At 39.0% G+C, this 26,200-nt stretch overlaps 1 protein-coding gene across 1 annotated transcript in view; it reads right to left on the bottom strand.

Moving 5' to 3' along the window:
• Window positions 1–960: 960 nt before the first annotated feature.
• IPO5 (importin 5) overlaps window positions 961–26,200 on the bottom strand; it is a 40,803-nt gene continuing 15,563 nt past the window's right edge. Inside the window, exons 9-26 of the mRNA XM_032611364.1 lie at window positions 24,841–24,928; window positions 22,684–22,790; window positions 17,051–17,175; window positions 16,870–16,959; window positions 16,612–16,785; window positions 14,677–14,895; window positions 13,517–13,600; window positions 11,972–12,104; window positions 11,765–11,886; window positions 9,875–9,971; window positions 8,524–8,696; window positions 7,179–7,290; window positions 7,038–7,093; window positions 5,856–5,978; window positions 4,574–4,793; window positions 3,753–3,981; window positions 2,313–2,454; window positions 961–1,724 (exon numbers count right to left, since the gene is read on the bottom strand). Coding sequence (XP_032467255.1) covers window positions 1,638–1,724; window positions 2,313–2,454; window positions 3,753–3,981; window positions 4,574–4,793; window positions 5,856–5,978; window positions 7,038–7,093; window positions 7,179–7,290; window positions 8,524–8,696; window positions 9,875–9,971; window positions 11,765–11,886; window positions 11,972–12,104; window positions 13,517–13,600; window positions 14,677–14,895; window positions 16,612–16,785; window positions 16,870–16,959; window positions 17,051–17,175; window positions 22,684–22,790; window positions 24,841–24,928 — 2,381 coding nt within the window. The 3' untranslated portion in view covers window positions 961–1,637. The remainder of the gene's footprint in view (window positions 1,725–2,312; window positions 2,455–3,752; window positions 3,982–4,573; window positions 4,794–5,855; window positions 5,979–7,037; window positions 7,094–7,178; window positions 7,291–8,523; window positions 8,697–9,874; window positions 9,972–11,764; window positions 11,887–11,971; window positions 12,105–13,516; window positions 13,601–14,676; window positions 14,896–16,611; window positions 16,786–16,869; window positions 16,960–17,050; window positions 17,176–22,683; window positions 22,791–24,840; window positions 24,929–26,200) is intronic.

Below are 26,200 nucleotides of genomic sequence, written 5' to 3'. Positions count from 1 at the left end.
GCAATGATCTTACTAGAGAAGTCACTCAACATGGTGTTTCTCCTGCGAGATACCAAAGCTTCTGGGCCGGAAACAAAATATATGTGAGGGGTATTTGCCCCCAGCCAAACCATCTTAATATAATTTATTCTACTTTCCATTCCATTTCAGATTTAGTTTTTTTTTTTTCTTTGCGGTACGCGGGCCTCTCACTGTTGTGGCCTCTCCCGTTGCGGAGCACAGGCTCCAGACGCGCAGGCTCAGAGGCCATGGCTCACGGGCCCAGCCACTCTGCGGCACGTGGGATCTTCCCGGACCGGGGCACGAACCCGTGTCCCCTGCATCAGCAGGTGGACTCTCAACCACTGCGCCACCAGGGAAGCCCTAGTTTTAATAAAGTAATGCAAATCATTTAAAGAAAAAACCTTTAATTTTAAATTCTGATCTAGGCATAAAATTCATTTTTGTATCACGGTTAAATTCAGTACAAACTATAAAAATGTTAACACTGGAGTTTCAACAGAAATCTAATAAGACCTCTTAGAAAAATTATTTAAAGAAACAACAGCAAGTCATTTACTGCTATGAGGTTAATACATAAAGAAAAACACATTCACACATTTTACTGAATTTATCAGTAAATAATTTTAGCCATAATACTTATCATAAAATTAAAAGTTGCATGTGGCTCCACAGCAATTACAATTTGCAAGAAAAATACTAAGCCAAATCTTTTTTTCTAACAGGAACAATGCTAGCTTTAAAACGACTGAAGTCTGCACACCAATTGTGAACAGAGTGGGTGTATCATAACTTAGTTTAAATTAAAGTGGAAGATGGTAAAAACTAGATGCTTTTAACTTTGAATTGCACGAGGAAAATATCAGGGGGAAACAAAATTCAGAGCCATCCTTATTCCTTTAAAAAATACTAGATTATTCTTATATTAAAAACATTAAATGAATCAAAGCCAGACAGTACTAAATTTTTACACAAACTTCTTTCGTATTTCAACGTTGTTTATTGAGGAGTGAATGAGACTACTGCCAGACATGCCAACGACACTTCACATTCAAGGGCTGGAAGCTGAAAAGCTTTCCAAACTGAGTCACTGCATAAGCCTTTTGGGGAAAAGAATCGAAAGTGACATAAAATAACATCTTCATGCTTGCTGTTTTTGTCTTCAGCTTTTTTTCAATTTTTGGATCTACTAGTTTGCTGGGTAAAGGCTTCTTTCTACCGTACAGAAAGACTCACACTCCAATTAATAGAATTAACACTAGGTGTACAGCAACTTGTTTTAACACACATCTAATGTTGAGGAACTGATCTTAAAGCTGTTTTGTCTTAAAATGTCCTTATATCTAGTGAGAAAATTTAATTTCCCTTTCACCTTCACATGGGTGGGTTATACCAGTAGAAAAATACTCTTCAGTGCTACTGCAGGGCTCATGGGACTTCCTCAGTGGTGTGGGAGAAATCCACTTAAACACCATCCTGAAACCCAGGGCTTCTCTTCCTGCTGTTGTGGCTTTGCAGAAGAATGGCCTACACACAACTCTACCGTTCTCTTTTGCTCAAAAACAAAACAAAGAAACCTAAACAAAAGGGTAAACGTTTATTTGGAGTTAGTTTTCTGGTGGTGATATTAAGGCCCTTCAGGCAGAGTTCAGGAGCTCCTGTATGGCTGCCTGCTGCTCGGGACTGAGCTGTGCTATGCATTCAGTCCACAGTCCTCCAGAAGTCTAGGGAAAGAACATTGTCACACATTTAGATTCGGCGAAAATGGTCACTGGGAAGTATCTTAATGATCATCATTAGGTAGACTGAAATAATGCCAAAATACCTTCTTTCCAGTAGATTAGCTTGATGAACATCATTGTAAAAGCAAGAAATCTTTTCATTTCTATAAAGTTTATTTCATTTACAGTAAGTTTTCTCATTTTTGCATTGATAAAGCTACACTTTAGGTGACACGTTCAAGTAATCTATACACATGAATTTAGGTAGGAAAAGCCATCGGTAGCTGAGTTTTATTACTATTAAAATCTCATGTTTTTTTCTTCACAGATATGCAAAAAAACTACACAATGAGTATGTGCTAGTCTCAGATTTAAGATACAGGTTTTAGTTTTAATAAATAATGAGAATATATGGGTAAATTATAATAAGTATAATCCATTTGAGGCTTGATGACAAGAGAACATAAAAATGAAATTTCCTTAGCTAGTTGGATTTCTGTTTCCTTCCTCTAATAGAGAAGACTATGAAAAAAAAGCCAAAACCAAGTAATTTTTTAGTTCTTCTTCCCCAGTTTAACCAAACCAGCTTACCTGTACTTGGCGAACTACATTAGCCAGACGCTGGGCACAGGGGTCTCCATGTTTAACGGCCTCATGCATCTCCCCTTCCGCAATTATACTGAATATTTTGGGCAGATTGGTATTGTTAGGGCCAAGAACGATTGGGTGATTACTGAAAAAAGAAAGAGAAGACAACCGCTGTAAATGAAAACTATAATAGGAAATCACTGAAGCACTCATACTTTTCTACACCTTTCCCCCAACACTGAATTTTGTTATTATGTCTTTATACGATGATTATGTACTCACTAAATCAACTGCCTTTTAAATTCAGTAGGAGGAAAACCAGCTAATTTTACTTATTAGCTTTTCAGTTTCTTCCCATGTAAAATATATATATATATGTCAAAAAACCCCAAGATATTACTAAGAACAGTTCCTTAAGACAAATTTTATTTAGACACTGCAAAATGGTTTCTAAAATAAACCTGAAGTTCAAAGATAATACAGGCATTCTAAATGTAAGCCGGGAAATCAGCTCCAGTCAAGTTTAATGGAAAGAAACCTAACAGTGAATCTAATTAGAATCCCAGCGTTTTTCCTTAAGAAAATTCCAGAGTAGTCATCTCCAAGGGAGGTGATTAAACAGCGTGATGGAGAAGTGGCCACTGCAGAGGCAGGCGCAGGTAGGGTCTCCAGGATGGCTGCTACGTTCCTTAATGATGATGTCCTCCCTGTGAAGACTCCCAGCATTTGTGTGAACGAGAACTTAAACAGGCATGAGGGAATATAGCCATTGGCCTGTTTCTACAAACTCCAGGAGATGAGTGGTTGTAGCCTTTGGATTTATTTATGAACTAAAAGGAGTAATTAATAGTGCCAGAGCCCAGATCCAGTACCTAGGGGAACTTGGACTTAGAAAAACAGACCACCAATGATCACGCCTTTGATTTGATAGCTTCTATAACCTCCAAGGTTGCTGCAATTCTTAGCTATACTCACAGGCATAAAATAATACTATTAATGACAGAGGTCTGGGGCCAGATCCTGACTGCCCGTCTGGTATATTTCCCTTATACCACTGATTTTTTCATCCAAAGAGAAACACTAGTATTTCAGAGGGTCAAAAAATAGTACTAACAATGTTCTTTGATCCCATTCTACTAATGAATGGTATGTCAATTATACCTCAGTGAAGCTAGTGAGTGAATGGATGAATGAACGAGTGGGGTGGGAGACAGAACAGAACCTTCCTTGAACATCGCATTCTATAATGATCTGTTGAACTGAGTTCCACAAAGAATAACTCAAAATTAGATGTGCTTATAGGGCACTCTTAACTGTGATACGGCTTCTTAACCTGATTTATAAAGACAGCATTATTATAACCTATACACCTGGAAGCTGTGCACAGGAAGCACTGTGTTACATGAAGGGAAGGAAATAAGGCCTCCCTGTCCCATTTCTTACCTTTCAATCAGGTCGCAAAGATAACTGAAAGTCTGAACAGCTTCTTCTTTATCCTCATGTAGTGGAAGCCAAGACAGCCAATGTGGGAGGACTTCTTCAACGTTCACACAATCAGGCTTGAACTTCATAATTTTCCCTACTGCCGAGATGCAGTTCTCTGTAGCATTGATATTTTCTTTGGTCTTAGAATCAGCAGACTGAATAACTCTTACCAGCAGTGGAAGTGCTTCTAAAATAAGCATTTGAAAAAAAGTCATTTAAAGTCTCACATTTTCATGCAAATGCCCATAAATATTTCTTATCTCTGGTCCAGGTATGAATTACAGTGAGGCAATGTTCAAGTGCAAGAAATGTTTGTTTTTGTGACTACAGAACCAGACACGGGGAAAGGGGGGTTGCCCTGGCGTGCTCAGGAGCACCTGCACCCCACTAAACTGTGGGCCCAGGAGGTTAGCAGCCTCCGGATTCACACTCCTGATCACCTTGGTGTACCGCAGCTTCTGAAAGCCGCCCAGCTATATTCCCGTGCTGAACTTACAGGGACACCAACATGTTTTAAAAGTATGCCCTCCAAGCCCCAAGTGGACTGTACCCTGGGACTGAGGTGAGGAGGCTGTGGCCCCACTCAGATTTCACTTCCATTTCTACGAGCATGAGGGAGGTAAACTCCTAAGTGCTACAGTAAGGTGTTTGAAAAAGGAAAAGAGAATGAAGCAGTGTATGTTTGCCGGAGCGGGTGGTGTGCGGGGGTGGGGGGAAGCAAGGCAGGGATAACAGGGATGCCTGGGATGAGATGCACATAACGTAACAAACAAAAGTACCTGTACAAAAAGGACGATAGTTGTCTCCGCCGTACTGTGCCATGACTCCCAGGCCATACGCAGCTGCTTGCCTGACTTCTGGGCTGCTGTCACATGTGTATTGGAGCATTGGCCTTATGAAATATTCTGCATATTTAAATGAGGCTGGACTACAGTGTTCTATGACATCATCAAAGATGCACAAGCCCCACTGTCTATCTGGCCACGGTCTATGTAGACACTACAAAAGAGATACTCCTTTAAGCTTTGACTATTCAGATGAATGTGGTGCTGGAGTTCTTACGGCCAGCCACTTTGACAGACATTACTGTGGCAAATGTTGTCTGACATATTGTTTCAACAAACCAGAAGTCACTGTGTATTAGTTAATAAAAGACATGAACTAATGGAACAACAACAAAAAGAGATCGTAAAGAAACACTTATTCACTACAGGCTGTCATCTTACATGGATATTCCTGATATAGGTAATGAAAAAGAACACAGTAACAATCAGTTCTTGTGAATAACAACCCTCAAACTACTACATAGATTTAATAAAGTATAGGTTTAAAAGACTTGGGTGATTTGTTATAGAATTCCACAATCTGACATTACCAAGTACCAGGAAGAACTGACAGCAGCAGCTATGTATATACATTTACTTTACAAAAAAGATAATGGCAATGCTATATTTAAAAAACACAACAATAGTAAAAGCTGCAAAGGTTTAACTTTATAGTACTGATTCAACAGGATGTCATATGGGCCTAAATCATTTAAAAAAAGATACTGCAGTACTAAATATCATAAAACACAAAATTGAAATCCAAAAAACCCCATAAATATCTGATGACTACTTATAATTCATAATACATTTTAAAAATTGAATATATAAGGCTATCATCCAGAATCTATGATTGCTGGTGGTACATAGTAGGGATCAAAACGGAATTTTCTAGTGTCTACTGAAAAACAAAAAAAAAAACCTGCAACCATTTTTTTCCCATTTGTTAATTCAGCAGGGTACAGGTAATCTGAAATAAAAAAAAAATCAGTTCTGTGCCTTCAGACTGTATTATAAATTAGTTGAACTATGGAACACCTAATTAGTAAACTTCAAGCATACACTGAAGGAGAAAGTATCCAGGGCAATGCAATAAACTTGGTAAATTAAAGAGGTACAGTGGAAACCATGATTTCTATGATCCATTCTGACTTGAAAGTGTAAGTTTTCAAATGCTGTAAGGAAAGATTTCCAGGTCAACTATCTAAAATAATTGTCAAAAAGAGGTAACACTTACAATTAGGTTGACAATTAACGGAAGCAGCTGTTCAAACCATGGTAACACCTTTTCCTTGTAGCTACTGAATATTGAGTGTAAAATGTCTGACACTTTGGTCAGAATATAAACATCATTATCATCCTAAAAAAAACAAACACATACATACCCATATGTATTTAAAAAGTATCCCTACTATTATTAACAGTAACATTTATTATACAAAACATAAGAAAAGTACAAAATTAAATTTCTCTTCACTTTCTTAAGGGCATAGCAAGAGTCCAGAGACTGAGGTCACCCCAGTGATGTCTCTTGTCTGGCTATGGAAAGAAAGGAAGGAGTGTGGTAAGTACTGCGCTTATTGCAAATACTTTTCTTGGAATATATTCAAAATATACGGTTGAAAAATTAACCCAAATCTCAAAGATCTGAAACAGAAGTGATTTTACTTTACTATTTTTTTTGTTTTCTGCAAGAATGTTTCTGGTTTGGGAGCAGGATGGTGGGGAGATGTGGGGTCAGTTATTTACGTCCCTGGGAACAATGTGTGTGTCAGCGTGTGAGCACCCTGCAGAGGACTGGGATGGCCGGCACATGTCAGCACCGGTCCACCAGATGGCCACATGCCACGTGACAGACCCTAAACACACAGCTGAAATATGTTTGATGGCATCAAGTGGTTTGATAGTGAGAGAACTGACTAACAATGTGAACAATTGTGTCAACCACTGCACTGTGTCAACCACTATTATTTATGGGGAAATTTGCACAATTCTGTGGTCCAGTGGAAAGACAGCTGGCCTTATACAAAGATCCGGCCTTAAGCATGAGATTGTCAACAGTGCGGCTGTAGGCAGTCATTCAACATCTGAGTTTGAGTTCACTCATCTTTAAAATGGTGAAAGCACCACCAAATATAAAAGATTGTTGTGAGAGTGTAGAAGAAAATACAAGGTGAACTCCAAAGTGCTTTCGTATGTGAGGTCATTGCAACAAAATGCACACAAAGCATCCAAAACACTAATCAGCTAATTTCAAATGACTTATTCTCTAAACTAATCAATGAAATACATGTCAGATTTTTCTACTAAAGATTAATAAGAAGTACATCTTATGAGAAGTCAGATGAATCAGAAATTTAAGCATTATCCTCCAGATGCAAATGGTCGTGTAAATTAAGTTCTAAATGGAATAATTTACCTCATCTTGTAGTGATTCTTCCACCTGTTCATCATAGTCTTCATCTTGTCTTTTAACTAAAACACACCCAAATAAATGTCTTTAAATGGTCGCCAAAATGGTCAAGGATCACATTCAAAAATAAAAGCATGGAAAACTTACCTTGCCGCAATTCTTGATTTTTAAAATGTTCTTCAAGTTTAGCTTTCAATATACCTCCCAACTCTTCAAAGTGTTCATTATTAAGGCATCCATCTCCCATGACTTCAATGCACTAAAACGAGGTTGAGGAAAGAAAGCAACTCATAAGATTTAAGTGTTTTTGGAGTCAAAAATTAAACTCCATTAAGAATCAGAGGCAGGGACTTCACTGGTGGCACAGTGGTTAAGAATCTACCTGCCAATACAGGTGACCAGGTTCGAGCCCTGGTCCGGGAAGATCCCACAAGCCGCGGAACAACTAAGCCCATGCGCCACAACTACTGAGCCTGTGCTCTAGAGCCCGCGAGCCACAGCTACTGAAGCCCGTGCGCCTAGAGCACGTGCTCCGCAACAAGAGAAGCCCGCGCGCAGCAACAATGACCCAACGCAGCCAAAAAAAAATAAACAAATAAAATAAAAAATAAAAAAATCAGACGGAGGTGTGAGAAAAATTAACATAACTCAGTACCCTGGAAGACTAATGATTAAATGAGTAAATCCACTTGGTTTGTATTTGCTACGATGCCAGTATTTTAAAGAGAAGAATTTAAAAAATATTTTTCCTTTAAACATGTCCTGAGCACGTCCTAAGTGCCAGGAATTACGGTGGATGCTGCGGATTCAAAGATGGAAAAGACCAGCTTCTAAGGAGCTCAGTTACTACATGCATATCCTGTACAAAGATGGCGCTGGAGAAAGGCTATTACAGGCGGAGGGAACGATACAGGCAAAGACATGGAAGCATGCGGTCTTTGGAGAAATAAAAGAAAATCTGAACTTCAGGAGCGTAAATGGGGACAAATAAAGAATTTTTAAATCAAACTGTGGAGCAAGCTATGGAGCTGTGAGCAATGGAGATGACCAAGAATATGGGAAGGGGAGTGACTCAAAGAGCAAGTTAATGCTTGAGGAAAGGCGAATGAACTATGAGCGAAAGAAGGAATGGCTTCTGGAATAGACCAAGTGAGGCTCTTTCAACAGCAAAAAGAAGAGATATGGCAAAAAACAGAAGGGAATTTAGGGGAGAGAGAACAGGACAGAAACTAGACATGACTTGGATGATGACAGCCAAGTTTCTGTAGTTGGATCACCAGGTAATGATGATGGAAACTAATGCAGACCAGAATACAAGAAGAGCTACTCTTGAAAAGAAAGAAAAACAAAAAGAGTGAAAGCACCAAAATATTAAACATTTCTGATAGAAAAATTTCTGTTACAGCATAAAAATAAATCCCCCCATTTATTTAGCAAGACTAATAAATGGACACACAATCTCATACATATTTTTGAAGAGAAAAATATTTACCTTTGCAAAAGAGTGCATTATTTCTGAGAGGACATCTGAATCTGGTTCTGTGCCAATGGCCTTGATTAGAGCATCACACATAAAATGCCACATCTGTGTGAGATACTCAGGACCACGAACTCTTGCACATTCCAGGAGAAGAGGCATGGATTCTGCTGCTGCCACTCGAACACGTTTTATTGTTAAGGAAATGGACTCACCATCCTTAGATTACATTTAGTGTAATCACTATCCTCAAGATTGTGGAGTGCTAGGCAACTTCTGTTTATCTAAGACTGCTCTCCAAGAGCTTGCGTTAAATATAACGTGCGTATAAAAACAGAAGTCTCCCTGTCCCCAAGACATATCTCCTGTCTTTTCTGTCACCTACAATATAACAGGAATGAAGGCTCAAACGTAACCCCTAAACATAAAAATGACTGAGGAACGACCTGGGACTCTCGCAGTATGTCTCAGAATGTGCCTATCCCCAAATTTGAGGTAATACATGCTTCTAACAAATGCAACTGAAGCAATGACTTTACTAAAGAAAACTACTGAGGATCTCTTCCTGAATCAGCCTCTTCAGTTTTCGATAAAGATGAGTTGCCTCTCCCTATCTAACATCATTTTCTAAAATAAGGTCTTCAGACTTCCTCTTAAAAATAATTCTGGCCTGTCTTCAGACATTATGGGAAGTCTGCTGGGAAAAGCCATCTTCTGTGAAGGATGCCGCTGCAGGATACTGCACGAGGAACTACGACAAAGTGGCTCTGGAGCCAGGCAGTTTTGGGTCCAGGCTCTACCATTCCATTGGGCTGTCATTTCTTTTAACCCATTTACGGAAGTGTGTGTGCGCGCACACGAAATGGCATAAAAACCTACCTATACATATTAATTACAACTACCATTATATTGAGGAGGACAACTGTTTCACACAGATTTACCAAGAGACATTTCTCTCCAGAGGTAGTATCCACATTTGAAATGAGCTATATGGAAAGTTAAGTACTATAAGTTGGTCTCTAACTTGTTAAAAGGTCTTGCTTAACATCACCAAAAGGTATTTGGGAAAAGCAGCAATTATACACAACCATAAACATTTGCTAATAAAATAAAAATCCTTAAAGCTCTTCAGTGCTCCACAGAGAACTGTCAACTAGAGGATAGTTGACATTTTCTTTTTCATGTTTTCGGCACAAGTGAAACAAAGGCACTTGCAAAGAACCAAGTTTCTAACCTGAAACCACTGTCAGTGCAAACAGAATACTGGTGATGTACGCTTACTTCGGTTAGCACAAAGTCTAATACTTCAACAGCCTACAATTTAAGTAAATCTAGAAATGTTTTCTGTTCAAAAATTATAGGATATCATCATGGAAATAAAATTTCAGTAGAGGGACCATGAGTTTCACAACCTGTTCCGTGTACTCCACAAAGCCTTCTTTTAACTCCTTAGCATAGCAAACCTGAAACCAAAGTATTTGAAGAGAAAACAAGATCCATGTTAATTTTGATGTATTAATATATATTAACAAACTGCAAAACCATGAGGACCACAGAATGTTATATATCCTAACTAGAGCTAACTACATTTAGAGCTGCATGCAGGACTGTGAAATTAGTCTTTTAACTAAAGGGAATTGTAAAATGGGAATGGACCATGAAACGACCGTAGTATATATTGTCATTCGAAGGGGGGAATACTTCATATTCTTATTTTGTAGGGGGGAGAATTTAGCAAAAGTTTCAGCACTCTGAAAATACTTCAAACAAAAGATGCCACTCAATTAAGGCAACCTAAAATTTTAAAAAAACCCAAAAAACCTGAAAATGTAATCACAGCACATCACTTCTATAAATCTGCAGCAAACAGGCTTATGCTACTCTGAATTTTAAAAAAATCATTTCAACAGACGAAACAAAAAATTGTTGTCTTAATATAACTGTTTCTTTATTCTCTTTCACTACACGAAAAGAGTTGGTAATTTTGTAGAAGATGTTACATTTATATTTGTTCTCAAGTTCAGCAATACTACAGAAAATCCAAATTGTTTATAAATTATAGGTAATTAAGTACTGGTAAGAATAAGTTCAAGAAATATATGTTTAAATGAATTAGAAAACACAATACTAATACAAAATAAAATTTAAGCCATTAACTTTTTTTTTTTTTCTTTAAAGAAGATGTTGTGGGTAGGAGTTTATTAATGAATTAATTTATTTTTGCTGTGGTGTGTCTTCATTTCTGTGCGAGGGCTTTCTCTAGTTGTGGCAAGCGGGGGCCAGTCTTCATTGCGGTGCGCGGGCCTCTCACTATCGCGGCCTCTCTTGTTGTGGAGCACAGGCTCCAGACGCGCAGGCTCAGTAGTTGTGGCTCATGGGCCTAGTTGCTCCGCGGCATGTGGGATCTTCCCGGACCAGGGCTCGAACCCGTGTCCCCTGCATTAGCACGCGGATTCTCAACCACTGCGCCACCAGGGAAGCCCGCCATTAACTTTTATTTAGGCTTACTTAACTGCTAGATTTGTAATATACCATAATCTCTTTTTAAAATACTTTTTTACTGAAGTTTAGTTGATTTACAATGTTGTTACCAAAATCTCTTAATTCTATTTGTAAAAAAACAAAAACAAAAAACTCTGTCTACAACACATGCTCATGAAGGTTTAAAAAAGGAAACTCAAAGAGAATATACATAGACCCCATAATACCACAAGAAATAATCACCGTAAACATTTTGATTTTCCTACCATGTCTATTTTTTTAAATACAATGAAATCATACCAACTTTATCTTTAATACTGTGAGCAGATTTCTGTTCATTCAAAAATATTCCTTAGCCACTTACTATACACTAAACACAAAACAGGCAAAAATCCTTCCCCCTCAGGTAGCTTTGTAATGGCTATGTAATACTCCAAGGCACAGTAATTACTGATCATCTTCCTAACAATAGTTATTTGGGCTATTCATTTTTGTTGTTGTTGTTATTAAAAACAGCACTGGTAATGAAAGGTTTTATCCACATTTCTTTAGGATGGAAATCCATAAGTGGAAATGTTGGGTCTAAAGGTTTCTATATTTATTAAAGAATACATTCCTGGCCCTTCAAAATAACTTCTTCAGCATCCGTGAAAAGCATTCCTATGAAATATATATATATAATATACATAAGTATATATATAATGAACTATATACATACACATTATATGTATTCATTATGAGAAGTTGTAAAACAAAGTTCAGTAAACATAATTACCAGCATCTGACAAGCAGTTGACTTTTCTTCCAGTCCTGCAGTTTTAATACCGAAACTTTGCTGATCTCCAAGGTTCACAAATTCCCAACCATCATCATCACTCATGTTCTCCATGTCTTGGGCTATTAACGAAGAAGCAAGAAAATTCATGTTAAAAATGGTAACAGAGAAATTCTACAACTGCCATGTCCGCATGCAGACACCTACTATCTAAAAGGGCCACTTCAGGCTTAATCGAAGCCGTCTTCAGCAGCGGTCCCATGACCACTGGAAGGTACTGCTGAAATTCCTTCCCAAGGATTTTGCACATTCTGGCCCATGCTGAGATCATGTAAGAGATCTGGGGAGAAAAATTTAAAATTAAATTAAAAGTGATTTTTAATAAAAAGTGGATAAATAAGACATAAAGAAAGCCCCTTCCCTGTTTCATGGAAACGATGTTTTTACATTCATGGCTCTTTAAGCAATAAGTGCATATTCTAAGGTCACCTACTTAAAATGTTCAGAAACCATGGAAAATCACTGTGAACTTCTACACTAGGATACAGACAATAGCTGAGGCAAAAGAGCCCAGGACCCTGTCTTATTTTTTCCTACTTTCAAGAAACTATATATTTCAAAATATATAGTTTTCTCTAACAGCATCTGAATCATTTAACAAAGCCCACTTAAACATACCAACCCCTAAGGACGAATTTTCTTGAGGGCAGGAACTTACCTTACTTTGTCTACTGACTAAAGTTCCATTCATTAAACACTAAATACCCCTTTCTCCTAGCTGTTTAAGTTTTCTGTGTAAGGGGTTGTCCATGTTTAAGACACCTCTTCTACTGCTACTGTGTTTACAAAGACTTAATCTACCTACAGAGAATCTGGTTCTAATTCATCCCCATGGCCCCAAAAGTGATTTTTACCCTCCAGCAACCATCTATGTATTTGTCTATTTCACATGCCTGCATGTGCAAACACACTCCCCACTTCTAATTTAAAAAACAAAACAAATTTTTAAGCGTTTGGAAACAGCATTTTTAAGTATGGAAAACAACTGCAGAGTGGCTGTGTAAAGCTAAAATTTAAGCCAACAATTACTGACTGAACGCTCATGGTGCAGTAGGCACTGTGACTGTCACGAAGATTGTGACAGACATTCCTGATGCTCTCACTACAGGGCCCTGAGTGCCCACCACTGAGACTGGTACCAGCCGTGAACTACGCGCAGAAGTTAGCCAGGCTGAGTGGGGAGGGTTCTTTCTAAGCTCAATGAGGGCTTGTTCACAGGCAGAGAAAAGAGCATGACATGCTCTAAAACTGCTGGGTTTCTGTATTTCTTTTGCTTTTGACAGGGGAGGGAAGTCATCTGGCATGCAAAGGGCCAGGAGACATCCACATGGTGATATCTAGTGAGGGGCTGGACAAATGAACCCTGAATTTGGCGACAGACCTGAAGCCACAACCATATGAAGGAAAACCGGAGCCGTGCCTATGGATGACGCTGCTCAAGGAGAGTGAAGCGGTAAGAGAGCCTGGCATGACAGAACCCCAACGGAACCAAAAACTAGTCAGAAGAGCAGCAGCCTGGAATGGACCGAGGGAAAAATGGTGTGCCAAGTAGAAGGCAAACCAGTGAAGAATGTCTCTGAAACCACGGGTTGATATTATCACAAGAAACCTATTACTCGATTTCTTTTTTTAATACATTTAACCCTGAGCTATCGACCAAAAGGATGCAAGCGCATGTGAGGGCTGCTTTACCTGAGGGTCATCGTCTTCCATATCACTGAAGTCTGTCTGCGTCTTCAATAATAGCTGCATCACATCTGATGCGTCTTGCATGAACTGGAAGGAAATATTTGGGGAAAAAAGACACTAATATTACTCATGTATATCACATCAGAAAGGCACTACTGCCACCCAATTTTTGTTTCTTGTGTAATAATAAAACTTTCCCCCCAAATCTACTACATTTCCCACATGGGTTATAACCCCTCAGATAAAAGTATTATATTGAAAATTTTCCATCTATATTGCAATGGACTGAGTGCTTTTTCTAGAAAAATACGTTTTCCAGTGAAGGTCAAAATGAATTGCAGTATAAAGATAGTTCTGGTGGCATCAAGTTTTGGTCCATGGCTTATGTATTTCCAGCAGTAAAAAGATAATCCAAATCCAGAAAGACAATTTTGGGTTGCTCCACAGAACTATATGATTTTCATTTAACTCTGCGTAGTTCTGGCAATCTCCATTGTATAAACTGTTTCAAAAATAGTTTGAAAGCCAAAATGCAGAGAACAGAACATAAAAATGTTTTATTGGTTAGTTTCTCAGTGTCTCCCAGAAAATAGTTTATAAGATAATAATGCTGGTTTTGGAGGAAATCAGACAGAAAGGTTCTATATTGAAAGCTCTGAGAATCAGAACATGAGGGGCTGATGACAGAGGAGCTTCCTCTGAATTAGCTTTGACAGGTCTGAGACGTTAGCTAGGAAGAAAAACACACTGGCCCATCGTCCTTGCTAATTATTTTCCGAAGAACTGCATGCATATAAATTTCTCTTGGGACACTCAATGCTTTTTGGATTAACAGAAAAGCAACTGGAATGTTCCCAAGCACATGTTCAAGTGGGCGAAACTAAACATATGGGTCTTGAATTCCACAAGCCTCCACAGAGACAGACTGTACCCATAAGAGAAGGTTTCAGAGCATAACTGAGTTAAGAAACCTTAATATTAGCGATGAAAAAATGAAGGAAACAATTTATTTATATATAAAATTAAAGTAATATGAGAGTAAGATGATGGGAAAAGACAAGTATCCAGAAAACCACTTATCAGAAGGAAAAAACCCTCTGGTACCCTCAGTGCCTCCGTAGCCAAATTCAAACAAAAAATTCGACATACTACAAATCACATACTTTTTCCTTCCCAACAGCCAGACCAATGAGGCTGATGCATTCAATAGTTTTTCCTCTGAGAAGCCTGAGTTCCTTTTGAACTGCATTCTCAACAATGTGCTTCAGCGATGGCATAAATAAGTCATAGTAGGGGACAAATTTTTCTTCTGCAGTATCTGCAACTGATGCGATAGACGTCACAACTTGTTCCAAAACTAACTTGGTGCCTTTCTGAATCAACTAGAAGGAAGACACACAACAACCACACAAATGAGAACATGGAAGAAACACTCCCTGAAAGTTCCCGAGGGCTTTTCTGAAACCGCAAGCTGAGCCCACCCTCCGGCAGCCACACTGGAGACTGTAGGTCTTAAAGCAAGTGTAAGAACGGCGCTGAACTCTTTGTATTTATGTGTGATGTTCTCTCCTTAACACGGTGCTCCTGGACTACTCCAGGTGTTCCTCACGCCGCTCGTCAACCACAGCCGCTCTCGGCAGAGCTCTTTCTCCTTGTACCACAAGCCACAACACACCTTTAAAAGGTCAGCTTACTCCCTTCTTTTGCATCTCAGCATCTGCATTGTGTTTCATGTCATGACTGGCCTCTGATCCCCCTGGAATGTCCTTCTTCCTCAGCTACTCTCTTTGCACTGCTCTTGCTCACATACTTTAACCTCCTCCCCAGCCCATCTTAGCAACCCCTTCCTTCAGTCTGTATCTCACACATTGGACCCATGAGGGGAGGGAGGATTATACAGAGGCACCCTTCACACTTCAGCCCCTGACCCAAATCTACTAGTAATGTCACATCTGATCCATCAATTCCTGATTTAACTAACCTAACCGATCTGCCTTCAACTTGTCTACCTCTGCGTGTTTTCAGATACACACATGTTCCTGTATCATGTTCTTAGTTTGCTGTCATTGGACACTGAGCACGCATCCTTTGCTTTAAAGCCCCTTCTTTGCCTTCTGAGACATTCTTCTGAGACACCGTGCTAGGCACGGTGTGGTTTACCAACTGTTCAGCATGAACTGAAGTGTAGAAACTAAGTATTAATACAGCGAGTTGACAGGAACTTTATGTCTGCTCAATGTAATAGTTAAATGGCTTTTATTCTGCACGTCCTTTTCATTCATTTCACTTTAGAATAGAAATTTATTTTCATTATATTTGACAACAAACAGGACTTCAATCTTTGCCTTTCTTACCTGAATCTTCTCTCTCTTATGATGCTACACTGACAACATTCACTTGTTTTTAGGTTGCCTCTTACTTAAGCTGAAACTATAAACTGTCTTCTATTTGGATGGCCAGGCCTTATTTTAAGAATTCAACATATTTAAAGCAAAAAGGATATTCTTTTTTACATATTCTCTATTTCTCTCACCCAGGTTAGGAGAGTGGTCAACATTTTTTGCTTCTTTCTCTTTCATCTTTTAAAATTCAAAGTGGCAGAGAGAAACAGCTAATGCTTCCTGAGAAGCATCTTTCAGAATCACTTTTCCTTCCAATTTCCACTATTACCATCCAAGCTCGCTGAACAACAATCGTATGATGGTCTTGCCTTAAATCTCCCCCATTTATGTTTATGCCTCATGTTGCTGCTGTGCTACTTTCCTACAATCACGTTTTCATGGTTTCTTGCAGCAATTAATTTATGTAATTCCAAATTTACATAAATAATTTACAGAGTTCAAAAATAACTCTGGCTTGTTTTCCAGGCAATTCACATGTTGCTTTTACCTAACCTTTAGTCCATATCTTTCCCAAGTTTAATACTGAGCGGCCCATTCTCTGGTCAAGCCTGAATTATACTAAGAACAGCCTGGAATGTCTTCCTCCTAACTTTCTATTCTTTATGGCCATTCTGAAGAGTCCCTCTTTCTCCAGGTCTTACCTATCAAATTAAATTAATCTTTATAAATAGGGAGCTTAAAGATCTCGAAACTTACCTCTTGAAGTTTAAGGACCATGATGGAATGCAGATGTTTCACCAAATTATCTAAATATGGAATAAGTAGTGACTTGGGACAGTCTTCGGTGAAGTTAATGAGAGCGGCAGCGGCATGGGCCTGTACACGCTGATTGCCCTGGTCTTCCATGGTCTGCAGCAGAGCTGCAATCACCTGTGAAATGAAGTCACACACACAGACATTTTCAAATGCTATCCCTCTTCTTAGAGTTTGAGTGTCTGCAGACTCATTACTTACCTTCTCATGGAATTTCTTTTGGAAACCAGGTGCAAAATCTGTAGCCATCTGTCCCACGGCATTACAGGCTGCATACCTCACTCTGGGATGCTGGAACAGGTGCCTTTGTATTAGTAAAGGCAATAGGGTCCCATGTGAAACTAAGGCAATAATTATGAATCAAATATTTACTGGTACTTACAGGATCTTGAAGAAAAAGCAAAACAAAATTTACTATCTCATTTAGAATTCCTTCCATTTGCTGGTGGCATCCTTCCCCAATGGCAGATAAGGCCATTAATCCTGCATGCCGATACTTCCAGTCAGCTACAGAACAGAATTACACAGGAAGGAACAGCAATTAGATACTACAAACATGTCATTCTGGTAGTCAGAAGTATAAGGAAGTTCTCCTTATTTGGAAAAGAGTAACAAAATACTTTTATAAATGTTTATTAACCAGAAAAATAGAAAAAGTGCCCGACTGGATTACTTCATTGTCACAGTGGTTATGTCACACAAGCATTTCTACTCTGAAAGTTAAAAGGCAATATGGTGGGTAGAGGGAGGGACAAATTGGGAGATTGGGATTGACACTACTATATATGAAATAGATAACCAATGAGAACGTACTGTATATGTATAGCACAGGGAACTCTGCGCAACACTCTGTAATGACCTATATGGCAAAAGAATCTAAGAAAAAGTAGATATATGTATATGTATAACTGATTCACTTTGCTGTACACCTGAAACTAACACAACATTGTAAATCAGCTATACTCCAATAAAAAAAAAAACGCTCTCACCGTATTATAAAGGGGAGCAAATGTTCAGATCAAAAGAACAAAAACAAAAAACCCAAAACAAAAGCACCCTGGGATCCTCAGTGTAAGAGGATCCTGAGAATGAAAGTTTGAGAACTGCTGGCGTAAGGGTTAACTAAGTTGTAGAAAAATCCTAAATTGGACATTAGACTTAATTTTCCCCTTCCTTTGGGGAGCCCAAAACCCATGTAAAGATGAAGTCTGTTGTAACTCATTCCTCTGAAAAACTGCTAATTTTTTCTGTTAAACATTAAAACTTTATTATTATTATTTATGATAACATTATTATATATATGCTTTAACTGTATTTCAATCACTCAATATACCATTAAGCCAAATTTCTCAACTGAGGAATAATAATCCTAAGAAACCAATATCTGATACTAATCCTTGTATACTGGACACATTATTTTAAAGAGGAGTAAATAGATTTATTGCCATGATCATTTTGCAATGTATACAAATACTGAATCATTATGCTACACATCTGAAACCAATATAATGTTATGTCAGTTATAACTCAGTTAAAAAACACACAAGGGACTTCCCTGGTGGTGCAGTGGTTAAGACTGCACGCTTCCAATGCAGGGGGTCTGGGTTTGATCCCTAGTCAGGGAACTAGATCTCACGTGCATACTGCAACTAAGAGTTCGCATGCCACAACTAAGGAGCCTGCCAGCCGCGACTAAGGAGCCAGCAAGCCGCAACTAAGACTCAGTGCAAACAAATTAAATTTAAAAAACACACAAAAATAAATAGTAAAGAAAAAACTTTTAATGCACAAATATTGAAATAGAAAGATGTCTGGGGGCTTCCCTGGTGGCGCAGTGGTTGAGAGCCCACCTGCTGATGCAGGGGACACGGGTTCGTGCCCTGGTCCGGGAAGATCCCACATGCCGCGGAGCGGCTGGGCCCGTGAGCCATGGCCGCTGAGCCTGCGCGCCCGGAGCCTGTGCTCCGCGACGGGAGAGGCCACGACAGTGAAGAAAGATGTCTGTATTTAGTTCAGACATTTTAAAGTTATGTCTCATATATTCTCAATGTGCAGAGTTCCTAGAAGTATGTTCAGCAAATGTAATGGGATGGTACTGGGATTTGAAAATGGTTTTCCTCCTTTGAATTTTAAGATTAAAAAAAAAATTGGGGCTTCCCTGGTGGCGTAGTGGTTAAGAATCCGCCTGCCAAGACCTAAATGTAAGGCCAGACACCATCAAAATCTTAGAAGAAAACACAGGCAGAACACCCTATGACATAAATCACAGCAAGATCCTTTTTGACCCACCTCCTACAGAAATGGAAATAAAAACAAAAATAAACAAATGGGACCTAATGAAACTTCAAAGCTTTTGCACAGCAGAGGAAACCATAAACAAGACGAAAAGACAACCCTCAGAATGGGAGAAAATATTTGCAAATGAAGCAACTGATAAAGGATTAATCTCCAAAACATACAAGCAACTCATGCAGCTCAATATCAAAATAACAAACAACCCAATCAAAAAATGGGCAGAAGACCTAAATAGACATTTCTCCAAAGAAGACATACAGATTGCCAACAAACACATGAAAGAATGCTCAACATCATTAATCATTAGAGAAATGCAAATCAAAACTACAATGAGATATCATCTCACACCGGTCAGAATGGCCATTATCAAAAAGCTACAAACAATAAATGCTGGAGAGGGTGTGGAGAAAAGGGAACCCTCTTGCACTGTTGGTGGGAATGTCAATTGATACAGCCACTATGGAGAACAGTAGGGAGGTTCCTTAAAAAAATACAAATAGAACTACCATACCACCCAGCAATCCCACTACTGGGCATATACCCTGAGAAAACCATAATTCAAAAAGAGTCATGTACCAAAATGTTCATTGCAGCTCTATTTACAATAGCCAGGACATGGAAGCAACCTAAGTGTCCATCAACAGATGAGTGGATAAAGAAGATGTGGCACATATATACAATGGAATATTACTCAGCCATAAAAAGGAATGAAACTGAGTTACTTGTAGTGAGGTGGATGGACCTAGAGACGTCATAGAGAGTGAAGTAAGTCAGAAAGAGAAAAACAAATACCGTATGCTAACACATATATATGGAATCTAAAAAAAAAAAAGAAAAGAAAATGGTCAGAAGAACCTAGGGGCAAGACGGGAATAAAGATGCAGACCTACTAGAGAATGGACTTGAGGATACGGGGAGGGGGAAGGGTAAGCTGGGACAAAGTGAGAGAGTGGCATGGACATATATACACTATCAAACATAAAATAGCTAGCTAGTGGGAAGCAGCTGCATAGCACAGGGAGATCAGCTCGGTGCTTTGTGACCACCTAGAGGCGTGGGATAGGGAGGGTGGGAGGGAGGGAGATGCGAGAGGGAAGAGATATGGGGACATATGTATATGTATAACTGATTCACTTTGTTATAAAGCAGAAACTGACACACCATTGTAAAGCAATTATACTCTAATAAAGATGTTAAAAAGAAAAAAAAAAAAGAATCTGCCTGCCAATGCAAGGGACACGGGTTCAAGGCCTGGTCCAGGAAGATCCCACCATGTCATGGAGCAACTAAGCCCGTGTGCCATAACTACTGAGCCTGCGCTCTGGAGCCCATGAGCCACAACTACTGAGCCCGTGCACCTAGAGCCTGTGCTCTGCAACAAGAGAAGCCACCGCAATAAGAAGCCCACATACCGCAACGACAAGTAGCCCCCGCTCACCACAACTAGAGAAAGCCTGCGTGCAGCAACGAAGACCCAAATATAAATAAAATAAAGCCAAAAATAAATAAATAAAATAAATAAAAAAATTTAAAAAAAATTGGTGTTTACTATTTAAAGAAAAAACAATAAAACTGTTTTTAAAATAAAGTGGGGTATATAGTAAGTTACTGGAAAATATGCATCGTTTTAAAGCCCTTTTCACATGAAGTATTAAATACACCTTTGGATCCTAACTCCAAACGTGGGTGTAGGGCAAGCACCACTTTCTTATTTTTTTAAATTTTTTAACAGACAAGGAAGGAAACAAAGGTCCAGACTTGCTCAAAGCCATACATTTAACAGTAACAAATCTTTATTAAGAGTTCATTGCCAGGGCTTCCCTGGTGGCGCAGTGGTTGAGAGTCTGCCTGCCGATGCAGGGGACGCAGGTTCGTGCCCTGGTCCGGGAAGGTCCCACATGCCGCGTAGCGGCTGGGCCCATGAGCCATGGCTGCTGAGCCTGCGCGTCCGGAGCCTGTGCTCCACAGCGGGAGAGGTCACAACAGTGAGAGGCCCGCATACCGCAAAAAAAAAAAAAAAAAAAAAAAAGAGTTCATTGCCATACATGGGAAGGCTTCTGCAGCCAGCTAGTTATGCTGTAGCAGGCACTTAAATTCTTTAACTACAAATCACAAGCAGTTCCACAACATATTTGAAGAATGGCATTAAGTAGCGGTGAAACACTGATAGCTGGGTGACCGTGTGTAACCTTTCATGTCTCTGGGCTTTACTTTCTTCATCTTAAAAATGGAAAAGCTAGATTCTGTCTAGTAGCTTTAATAGGTTGAGCAACCTGTGATGTTGACTGTCTCTATCCGTTTGGGGAAAAACCCCTCAAAATTTAGGGAGTAAAAAAAGGAAAAACTATTACTCAAGACCCAGATGTAAAATCACATCATTCAAAAGGGATAACGGGGGGGCTTCCCTGGTGTCACAGTGGTTGAGAGTGGTTGAGAGTCCGCCTGCCGATGCAGGGAACACAGGTTCGTGCCCCGGTCCGGGAGGATCCCACATGCCGCAGAGCGGCTGGGCCCGTGAGCCATGGCCGCTGAGCCTGCGCGTCCGGAGCCTGTGCTCCGCAACGGGAGAGGCCACAACAGTGAGAGGCCCGCGTACCGCAAAACAACAACAAGAACAACAACAATAACAAAAGGGTAACGGTTTTGGACCATGCCTTCTTAGGATAAGTAAGAATCTTACAGGATAAGGAGGACCTAGGTAAAGGCTAAGGGCTGGAGTTCTCAAAAATTCACTTTCATGAGAAGCTGGTATTCTGACTCCATTTCACTACTTTAAGATCCCAAATCAACGGTTTGACCCTCAAGTCTGTCTCTTGTAATACATGTTACAGATACACATGTTCATACATGTGAGCCAGGATCTCTGTAGAAGAGTGTATGCAGTAGCATTATTTGTTATCAACAGAACTATTACAGTTTAATGGGGAACTGTGGAATGCTACGTGGCTGTTAAACGAAAGGGAAGCCATCGTGTGGTGATAGGACACACTGGGGAGCGGAAGCGTGGGATCTGTATGCTGTGTTCATGTTAAACACAACAGTGCATGTGCATAAATGAGGTCAGAGACTCAAGTCTCAGAGGCCTGTTAACAGTGGCCACCCCGAATCTAAGTTAAGGGACGTTCGGTTGTATCTGAATTTTAAAAAAAACATCAAGCACATTAACTTTGTAATTAAAAGGACAAAAACAACAACTTTTGTTACTGATACAAATTACAGGTACAAGGCTAACAAATGACCAAATATTTGCTAGGAATATAAAAGGAGAAATACAGAAGTAGCTTCTCCTCTAGAAGTAGGTATTTTTTAAAAAAATAAAAGATATTAGACAAAGGAAGACTGTGAATCAAATACATGCATACTTCATAAACATTCAAATAATGGTGTTTTATTTAAATTCAAATTTAGATATTTCTGGCTAGGGCGTAAATCTGTCCATTTTCCTTAGAATTTTTAATTTTTTCCCATATACTGTAGCCCATTCTGGGGAAGGAGAATTGAATAATATTTGCAGTATTGAGGAAAAAATATTCTTTACTGTTAAGACTGAGTGGTTCTAAAGATGACTGAATAGGATTTTATCACTACGAGAATTAGGTTAAACATAGAATATAAAAAGGCAAAGACTGACTTTTAGACACAGTCTAAGCATCTGTTGGAGTTTAAGATTTGGAAAGCCACACTCCACTATCCTAGCATTTGAAGGAGATAACAGCTTACGATTCTGAAGCATCTGCATAATATGTTCCTTGATCATCGGCAGGACGAGCTTTCCACCAAGTCCACAAGCCATTCGGTCTAAAGCACTCTCACCAGCGACCGCATTGCTACACACAAACAGAATGATATAATCGTGACATAAGCAAAATACACAAGAATAGGACACTGCACGGACATATTTCTAAACATGTTATTAAACTGAGACTGAAGAAGAATTAATTCAAGTGGTCTTTCTAATATATGTAGTGAAGCTGTGGGTTAAAAAGCCCTAGAGTTTAAAAAAGAGGGGGGATAAAATTTTTATCATGCCTTATTGTGGTTTAAAAGTCTTATGTCTGGGGCTTCCCTGGTGGCGCAGTGGTTAAGAGTCCGCCTGCCGATGCAGGGGACACGGGTTTGTGCCCCGGTCTGGGAAGATCCCACGTGCCGCAGAGCGGCTGGGCCCGTGAGCCATGGCCGCTGAGCCTGCACGTCCGGAATCTGTGCTCCGCAACAGGAGAGGCCACAACAGTGAGAGGCCCGCGTACCGCAAAAAAAAAAAAAAAAAAGTCTTATGTCTGAATCTGATCTTTCAAGCCTTTTCCTACTCTCCCCCCACACACCACTCACTGGTTAAAACTTAGCTTCTGACACTTTCAAGACTCAGAGGGGTAACCAGAGTGTTTAGGAGAGCCTTGCGTATATCATTTCCTGGAAATATATTCTTCAAACTTATCAGTGGGGAGAACACAGAAAACTGAAAAAGGTACTGAGCCTGTGAGTTTTTCCTCACTGTGAGCTTATTCATCTTTAAGGGGTGCAATTTGCATTGCAAAAAACTACGCATTGGTGAAAGTCAATTCTAGTTTTTTTCCCTGAAAACTGAAGAAAAATTTGGGCATAAAAGCCTTTGCACATTTATTCTGTTTTAGAACTGCAAGATAAGCAGTGAGTTTGTCATGTGCATAATCTTTAACTGTTCTGTGTGAAGGCAAGACCAGAAAGATGAAACTATGACCTTCAGAACAGGTTCTTAGACTTAAACTGACCTTGAAAATATATTTACGCCTTATTTACTCACAGATAAAATCTTATTCACTCAGTCCAGAAAAAAAATAGCACCATATAAATGTTAAGTGCCTTTTACAGGGCAAATTAAGCCAGGTAGCAGCACATAACAGTAACTGAACCAGGGAAAGAAAACCTGATTGGAGCCCAGTCTTCTCTTCAGCCCTATTTGATGATTTCCAGTCAAGCATTATTTTCATACTTCTAAAGAGTATTTAGGCCAAAAGTCAGTCATTTTAAATAATAGGATTAAGTTTCAAAAAGACACCATATATTCTGTAAATCGAATGTCTAATTCTATCTAATATCTGTTATAGTAGCTTACACCAACTACCAGTCTTCTGGGGAAATTATTTCAGTTCTTTTTAAGAAAAGGAGGTAAGGCAGTATGATTCACTGGGAAGAGTGAGGGAAGTGGTATTAAGTCTAGTCTACGGAGTGGCTAGACAACCCTGGACAAATCACTGAATTCTCCCTCTTCATTTCTGCATCTATAATATGATACTATACCCTTTAGGACCACTGAAAGAATCAAATTAAAATAGCTGCTCTGAAGTGCTATGTTTCATATATGTAAGGAGCCATTATCACTACTTCACAGTGAATATAAATTCTGATCGACTTTTCCACAGGAATCTGTATTCATGGGTACCTACTAAGTTGAAACAAGTAAAATAGTCATTTGAGTGTTACTGTCACCCAGTGTATGAATCTCACCATCATTGCCTCCTCTCTATCCCAAACATAAATTGCATTATTTGGGGAAAACACTATTCTAAGTTAAGGCCTATGCATATAAAGGCATTTATCACAATAAAGCTCCTTTATATATATTTTAGAAGATACTATTAAAAAATTCTTGAAGAAAATTTAGAGTAAAACAGGGTAATAAAGATAGCTACTTTATTAAAGCTAAGTATTTACAAAATTTGGTACAGAAAAACACACAACGGAGAAAGCCTAAACGTCCGACATTCCAAACTTAAACGTTTGGATTTACGGAATACAGTGTGGGGAAGAGACAGGCCTTGTAACCCTAAGCCCTCAGTGCCACCCGACCTTGCTCTATCCGGTCAAGGAACCTTCACGGTTTCTAGTCTGTATGACTACCTGTCAAAATCATCATCTTCTAGTTCGTCCGCATTTGCCCAGTCCTCATCCTCTTCAAGGTCCACCATCATGGCTAACATCTGAGGAACTAAAGAAAATAATTATTTCATACCCGAAGACTGTCTCTTTAATTTTGTCAATATCACCATGTACTAACAACTTTAAGAAGTAAAAAACAAAGGATCTGCTTTGCTTCTAAGAGTAAAACAAAAAAATTATTTGCCTGCTCTCCCCAAATCTGGTTTGTTACATTTTTACCTTTTTTATCACACTGGCTTTAGATCTTATTCTTTTTAAGTAGTAACATTAAGGATAAAAGTCAGATATTCCAAATCCTGTTACATCCTCTTCCTCCCTCACCAGAAGCAAGCACCATAATAAAATCAATGTTTCTCATTACCAAACTGTTTTTACACTTGAACTATATAGTTTCCTCTATGTATAACATATAGTACTAGTCCAAGATTTTACTTTTATATAATAAATGGTATCACTATATATATATCCTTTGGCAATTTGCTTTTTTCTCAGCACACATGGATTTCATTTGCATTACTTCATAGCATTTCATTATATAAACACACTATCCTGTTGGTGGACATTTTAGTTGTTCCTAATTTTTTTCCTATTACAAAATTTGCTTTGATGAGATTCTTATACATATCTCCTTGACAAGTGTGAGTTCAGGGCATGAAATTGTTACAAGTATCTTTAATATTACTAAAACCCACTGAACTGCTCTCCATAGTGGCGGCATAGACTTGATTCCTATGGGAAGGTCAAAGGAGGCCTGTCTGTATATTGTGCAAGGTGTGAAATGCTCCTGTTAGTTCTCTCTGCTCCACACCCTTCATCAACACTTGATATTGTCAAACTTTCTGACAGTTGGTATTTGACAGTTAATTACATCTGTATTTATGGAGACTGAGCAGTGTTTAATAGCTATTTCAGATTCCTCTACTGCGAACTGTTACTATGCATTTCATTTTAAGAAAGACTATGGAAAGTTATAAAATACTTGTTATAAAAGGGGGTTAGAGGGCTGACTAGGTTGAGCATAACTACTCTAACTCACCCAAGCTTACTTCACTTTCTGATTGGGGCAGATGTCCTTAAAATAATGGAATCCAGTAAGTTCCCAGCTTCTATTTTCTGGACACCAAAACTTTGTTGATGTGTGTGCAATGAACTACTTTCTCTCAGTCTGTGGCTTATCTTTTAATTTCACTCATGAGGTATTTGGATGGTCAAAAAATTGTTTTAGTACAAATTTAGTAATGTTTGCATCTATGGTTTCTGACTCAGTCTTAAAAAAAAAATCACTTTCTACTATTAAAAGCTTTACTTATAAAATGGATCT

Source organism: Phocoena sinus, chromosome 18 (genome assembly GCF_008692025.1).
Source record: "Phocoena sinus isolate mPhoSin1 chromosome 18, mPhoSin1.pri, whole genome shotgun sequence".
NCBI lineage: Eukaryota > Metazoa > Chordata > Mammalia > Artiodactyla > Phocoenidae > Phocoena > Phocoena sinus.
The sequence above is the reverse complement of the archived record's forward strand: the minus strand, read 5'-3'. Positions and strand labels throughout refer to the sequence as shown.